We start from the raw sequence: 7,500 nt of genomic DNA on the forward strand, positions 1-7,500 counted from the left end.
CCTACTCATATTTTCTTCGTTGAGTTTTTCCTATTTTCTGCTATATGCAATTTTATATATACCTTACTTTCTTGTTGTTTTTGGCTTTGTAAAGAATTTTAATAGTAGTAGTAGTAGTAGTAGTAGTAGTAGTAGTAGTAGTAGTAATATTGAGGAGGCTATGCATAAGCTTGTTGCAAAGATGTACGTATGAATGTATTACTAAAATTCGAAATAATCACAGTATATGAGTGTGACTTAGTTCATCGGAACAGTCCCAGAATTCGTGATTTGTAAACTTGAGCAAGGGAAAAGTTCCATCAAAGCAAAGGCGCTACAATGACCCAAATCACAAGTGCATAAAATATTGCTTATTGGAGGTAAAGTCCTTGTAATAGATAATCAAAGAGTAACGAATCAGAAAGACTTATGTAAGTTCGTGTGTACGTGTCCATGGTAAATTAATTTCATTACGTGAGAATGATTACAAATTGGTAAACTGCTATTGAGCTAAATACTAAATGACATGTCATTCAATGGTTTTATGTTTGACAGTGGTTAACATGACATTGGTTTTACAGACCCAGTCATTGTTGCATTTGGAGTCAGTGGATCGTTTATATATATATATATATATATATATATATATATATATATATATATATATATATATATATATATACACTGTATATACTGTATATGTATTGTATATATATATATATATATATATATATATATATATATATATATATATATATATATGTATATATATATATACTGTATATACTGTATATATATGTATGTATATATATGCAGTGTGTTATATATACATATATATATATATAATATATATATATATATGTATATATATATATATATGTGTGTGTGTGTGTGTGTGTGTGTGTCCAGTATACGTACATACATAATGTACATATGTGTGTACATATATATACGGGACATAATGGTTCTGCTTACAACATCCCTAAGATTATAATAAGAGGGGATCACTATGACGACAATACTGTGAACAAACATTTATATATATATATATATAAATCCTTTGATATATGCTCTATTAAATATCACATATTCTCCCTGTAGGATTTTATTTAACGAATGCCGAATGAGGTTCGGCTGTCTTGTCCTCATTGGTTTTCCTGTGAAGTCAAACTGCTGTTTGTGAGTACATACGACGAATTGGTGCCCGTACTCATGACAATCGAAAGTCCTGATGATGCGGAACCAGCATGATTTAAGATTCTGGGAATCCGTTGAGCAATGATCCCAGTTTGACATGATACAATACGATGGTGTGTCTCCCTATACGACAGACAATGCTCGTCTGGCTTCATTGTGATGTAACACGGAAAACAAAGAGATGAAGTAAAGTTCTTTTGTAGTAATATATATTTCATCTTGTACTTCGCCCTGCAGAGAGAGAGAGAGAGAGAGAGAGAGAGAGAGAGAGAGGAGAGAGAGAGAGAGAGAGAATTTTAGGCATGTAATTCTAAGACAGTATGTTTTAGCGCTTGAGAGAGAGAGAGAGAGAGAGAGAGAGAGAGAGAGAGGAGAGAGAGAGAGAGAGAGAGAGAGAGAGAGAGAGAGAGAGAATTTTAGGCATGTAAATTAAATACTATGTTTTAGCGTTTAAGAATGAGAGAGAGAGAGAGAGAGAGAGAGAGAGAGAGAGAGAGAGAGAGAGAGAGAGGAGAGGAGAGGAGAGAGAGAGAGAGAATTTTAGGGCATGTAAAATTAAAGACTATGTTTTAGCGTTTAAGAATGGGAGAGAGAGAGAGAGAGAGAGAGGAGAGAGAGAGAGGAGAGAGAGAGAGGAGAGAGAGAGAGAGAGAGAGAGAGAGAGAGAGAGAGAATTTTAGGCATGTAAATTAAAGACTATGTTTTAGCGTTTAAGAATGGGGGGAGAGAGAGAGAGAGAGAGAGAGAGAGAGAGAGAGAGAGAGAGAGAGAGAGAGAGAGAGAGAGAGAGAGAGAGAGAATTTTAGGCATGTAAATTAAAGACTACGTTTTAGCGTTTAAGAATGGGAGAGAGAGAGAGAGGAGAGAGAGAGAGAGAGAGAGAGAGAGAGGAGAGAGAGAGAGAGAGAGAGAGAGAGAGAGAGAGAGAGAGAGAATTTTAGGCATGTAAATTAAAGACAGTATGTTTTAGCGCTTAAGAATGGGAGAGAAATATAACGAAACAAAAGATTCTTGCGATAGCAAATGTACGATATTAAAAGGAATGACTTTTTCTATTTGGTTTCTCTGATGCTGTGGACCATGGCGTCATAGTTATTACATGATAAGAAGCAGTAAGAAAGATAGGAAATCGTTGCGTATAACTGATTATGTATTAAAAAAAAATTATTAAAAGTAGAGGAAACTGGAAGTAGCCCAGTTGCTCAATAGATTCCAATCAGGGAGGCTTGGTAAAACGCGAGGTAGGCTGTATGTTTGCTTGTGATTAGAAATAACTAAAAAATACTGAAATTTACTTCATCATCTTTCCCATGGGTACACTCGGGCACACTATTCTATCTTATTTTTCTTCCTCTTGTTTTGTTAAAGTTTTTTTATAGTTTATATAGGAGATATATATTTAAATGTTGCTACTCTTCTTGAAATATATTTTTCCTTATTTCCTTTCTTCACTAGGCTATTTTTCCTGTTGGAGCCCCTGGGCTTATAGCATCCTGCTGTTCCAGCTAAGGTTGTAGCTTAGCAAGTAATAATAATAATAATAATAATAATAATAATAATAATAATAATAATAATAATAGTATTGTTGACCGCACCTGGATTTAAAAAAATTTTTAATCCTTTGTCAACCTTCTTCATTTTGAAATAACTGTTTAATACCATTAGGTAGTCGATTTTAATCCTCAACGATTTCTCTCGGACTACTGGGATGATGATGGGAATTACCAATACTAATTGGAAATAATGCTCTTTTCCATTTGAGTAGTATTATATTTGTTGAAATATTGGTGTTTTTCATAAATTTTATTACTTATCTTCCTTGTTTATAATTTTATCAAATCTGTTTCTACTTTACACATTTTGTTATTTGATATAGGTGAAGTGAGACCTGGGGGCTGGGTAGAAAATGCAATTAACTGAATTAGATGGAAAAAGTTAACTCGAGTGGCCGGCCCTGCAATACAGTGGGACTAATAAGGTCGATAGAAGTTGTGAGTGTGTTCGTATGTATGTATGATGATACGTGGGAAATGCTATTTTTGTTCTTCTAAAATCTTGCATAACGAAGATGATTGAAAGTATATTTGACGTCGATGACTTTTGCATTTGCGTAGCTACTTTTATGCGCAAAATCGATCAATTCTCTGTCACGAGTGTGCATCAAATGAAAAAGATATTGTATTTGTTGATAGATTTTTTTTTTCTTTTTTCTTTTTTTTTTTTTTTGTTGATAGAACCTTTTTTTTTTTTTTTTTTTTTTTTTTTTTTTTTTTTTTTTTTTTTTCAGAATTTCGTGTGCATTTACTAAACTTCGAATGCTACCACCTGTCTTTAGGTGCAACTTATCATTAACATTCAATCCAATTGTATCTTTTAAATTATTTTATTTTATTTATCTGTTATAGAATACAAATAAATATTCATAAGAATTCTTTGATGGAAACCAAGGGTAATTCTTTCATCATTCAATAACCATACGAACAACGAAGCTTTTAAGGAATTCTAATCTTCAGATTCACTCGTAACGGAAATCAAAATCAGGCTTAAGCCAAATCCAGGCATCCGAACAAGTTTCTTTCCTCTCGGCGTTCGGGTAGTGACGTGGAGGGTGACGTTCGGTCGTATTGTTTATAAACAAATAGCTCTTTAATTATTTGCTTCGCTTTTTGAAATCTAACGCATGTCAAAATAAGCAGTCGACCAAAATATCATTCCGAGGAATTTGAGAAGTGGGATCTCTTTTAATCAGAAACACGAACTTTTTAGTGCAATGTTTTGGCATCAAGGTGTAAGGGTCTTTAGACATTGTTTGTTGTTCTCCAAAGTGCCCCAAATGATTTGCTTATTATCGTATACTCATCCAAGTGCCTTGATGACATACGGGTTGTTGTAATATATACGGAAATACTAAAACTTAAAGATGGTGAATTTAAATTATAAAGTTTCTAACTGATATGTTCAAAATTTTATTTCGAACAGATGTGTGAACATCCGCCAAGGGCAAATGGTCAGAGTATTTCGCAAGTGGAAAACTCGTCTTATATGTTCAGTGTAACATGCTAGTTGACATGCGGTTTTCTGTTATATCTTATCAGCAATACCCATGCGTACACGTCTAAATAAACATACGTAGTTAAAGTAACTACGGAACACAGTTTATTTAAAGATAAAGAGGGAAAGGGATAAGCAAGAGCAGAATTTACACGGTCCAAATTCAATTTAGGAAACATTTTACGGTCGTGAATTACTTTTTTGTAATTACCCCATCATTTATGAAATAACTGAAAAATATGGGGTAAACTGTTATTCTCAATTATACCGAGTGCTTATTCACTTGAAGATCAATATATATATATATATATATATATATATATATATATATATATATATATATATATATATATATACTGTATATATATAATATATATATATATTTATATATATATATATATATATATATATATATTATATATATACAGTATATATATATATATATATATATATATATATATATATATATATATATATATATATATATATATTCATGTAAGCAGCTCAAAGACACTCAGGTGTTTGCAACTAACGACCTTTTCTCAGGTGGCTTATCAGTGTTGCCGGCTTGTGTGGAGCCCGAATAGTGCTTTGCTAACGTTAACAGTGTTGATACATGGCAGGAGTGACAAGAAATTAATAGAATGTTGTTTTCACACAGGAAAAGGGAGAGAGAGAGGGGGGGGGAAAGAGAGAGATAGTGCAGAATTATATGCAAATCTGGCCTTCATACCACGGACTCATGTGTTAATAATAACATGGAATTGCCGAGACATATTAAACAGAGGAAAATTTGTATCACACTATATAAGAAATATTTGTTGAACGTTCCCCAATCAGTGATGTAAATGTTTTACCATATCTTGTATATATATATATATATATATATATATATATATATATATTATATATATATACATATATATATACATATATATATACATATATACATATATATATATATATATATATATATATATATATATATTATATATATATATACATATATATATACATATATATATATATATATACATATATATATATATATATATATATATATATATATATATATATATATATATAAAAGACTCGTCCCGTAACTCATAAAATTCATTATTTAGTTTGCCTGACTTCCCAAGGTCAGTTCATATGTAAGGGAATGCTTTGATATTTTGCCATTTGTTTCTTGAAATGTGTTCATTACAGAAATTCCTTTTTGTGTCATTAAAATGGGAATGTTTCGTATTCCCTTGCGGTCAGATTCCAATATGAAAAGTGTGTGTTGAAATTATAATTTCTTTTAATCATATAAATTTTCTGCGTTATTTTCAAGTGACTGGAGTTGTATAATATGTATCGTTCACACTGTTCATACGTAGATGTATTTATGAATAGTAATAAATAAGACGATGCCATTGTTGATCATTGAGTACTCGCGATAGAATATCCAAAATGAAGCCTTAGAAGAAAAATATTTTCACTTTGGTTTGGAAGTTTCCTTAAGTAATATTCAAGTAAACAATAAAAAAAATTGAAATTAACTAACTTTGCTTTCTCCAGATTTTAATTCATTATTCCAGCGAGTCATCCCTTGTTCAGTGCACCTTGAACAAGACTTCGAAATTATTTGAGGCTAGGAAGAGGCTTTTTCCAAAGGACATAACTCCAAGGACAAACTAAGCTAAATCCTAAGAGTTTGTTTAGCTTGCTTGCTCTTTTTTCTTTACTTCCATCCCATTGCCTCAATCAGAATAATAATACTTTGCGGTGTATTAAAAAAAAATCATCATTCACGGCGTTAAATCAACAAACCATTGAAAATCCTCTGTTTAACTTAAAGATAATAAAAACAAATTTTCCTTTACCCCGGACACCACATTGACATGGGGACGCTAAACCTACTCTGATCCTTGACTGCCTAATAATGTCTTCCATATCAATCGCGTTAAATAAAAATAAACGTTATGATACATTTTCATATTCTGAAAACTAATTTCTACGACGAAATAGATCTGTATATAGAATCCAAGTCTACCCAAGAAAACAATAATATTGAACTGGTATTGTGCGTCCATTACATAATTACAAATCGGTTGATTTATCGTATTGAACCTACGATGTGGACACCCGAGAGAGATTTCGAAGAATGTTCGCGGAATCTGCTCCATCGCAAATACTGTTCTGATAGTGACCAAGACTCACTTTTAGACGACGAAGACACTGGCGATGAAGATGATGATGATACAGGCGACGAGTCACTTCTATTATCCAAGTAGGTTCTTCATGAATTTACTCTGTGCGTAAATAGGAAAATAGAAGTTTTACTTTATTCTTAGGAAATAAATTAACATACAGGCGACGAGTCACTTCTATTATCCAAGTAGGTTCTTCATGAATTTACTCTGTGTGTAAAAGGAATAGGAAAATAGAACAGTTTTATTTTATTCTTAGGAAATAAATTAACATACAGGCGACGAGTCACTTCTATTATCCAAGTAGGTTCTTCATGAATTTACTCTGTGTGTAAATAGGAAAATAAAAGTTTTACTTTATTCTTAGGAAATAAATTTACATACAGGCGACGAGTCACTTCTCCAAGTAGGTTCTTCATGAATTTACTCTGTGTGTAAATAGGAAAATAGAAGTTTTACTTTATTCTTAGGAAGTAAATTAACATATATCAAATCAGTGTTTTGTTCTTCGATAAGCCTTCCCAACCAAGGTAGAAGGAAGACCACCACGTCGGTGTTATTCCTGGGTTAATTTTTTCCTCATTTTTAAATGGAAAATCTGCCTTTGAATCGCAGCACATCAAAGAGGCCTTTGAAGTATGAAATATCAAACGGGAAATCAGATAGAAAAAATACATTATACTATTTATAATTAATATCTGCCAAAATTACACTCGTTCCCATTTTTCATCCTACATATGTGGCCTCTCGACATTTTCATTGGAAATCAATTAATTGCGTTTTACGTGTGAAGATCCTCTAATAAAACTTAAACAATTAACTGGAAGCAATGGTGAATTTTGGAGTAATTAATTATGCGTGCATGATTAAAAGACATTTACCTAAACAGGGAAGTTAATGAAAGGGATATCATGAAGGAACGTGAAATTGTTGTGAAATTATTGAGGGGATTATTAAATGGAATAGGAAATAGTTACACAGCGTCAGTTTCTCAAAGGAAGAGGATAACTCGGATGGTTTATTTATGGCAAGTTAAATTATACGAAGGGAAACAGAACGAAAAAAGTGAGATTGAAAA

General features: G+C 32.0%; 1 protein-coding gene across 4 annotated transcripts in view; it reads left to right on the forward strand.

Moving 5' to 3' along the window:
• Positions 1-7,500, forward strand: part of Nep2 (Neprilysin 2) — a 403,754-nt gene that overhangs the window by 349,611 nt on the left and 46,643 nt on the right. Inside the window, exon 1 of one of the 4 annotated variants that reach the window (XM_068361808.1) lies at positions 6,328-6,502. The exons of 2 other annotated variants lie outside the window; for them this stretch is intronic. In XM_068361808.1, the coding sequence (XP_068217909.1) occupies positions 6,348-6,502 (155 nt within the window). In that variant the 5' untranslated portion in view covers positions 6,328-6,347. Of the gene's footprint in view, positions 1-6,327; positions 6,503-7,500 lie in introns of those variants that run through there. One more of the 4 variants, XM_068361807.1, reaches the window with a different exon arrangement.

Source organism: Palaemon carinicauda, chromosome 38 (genome assembly GCF_036898095.1).
Source record: "Palaemon carinicauda isolate YSFRI2023 chromosome 38, ASM3689809v2, whole genome shotgun sequence".
Classification (NCBI taxonomy): Eukaryota; Metazoa; Arthropoda; class Malacostraca; order Decapoda; family Palaemonidae; genus Palaemon; species Palaemon carinicauda.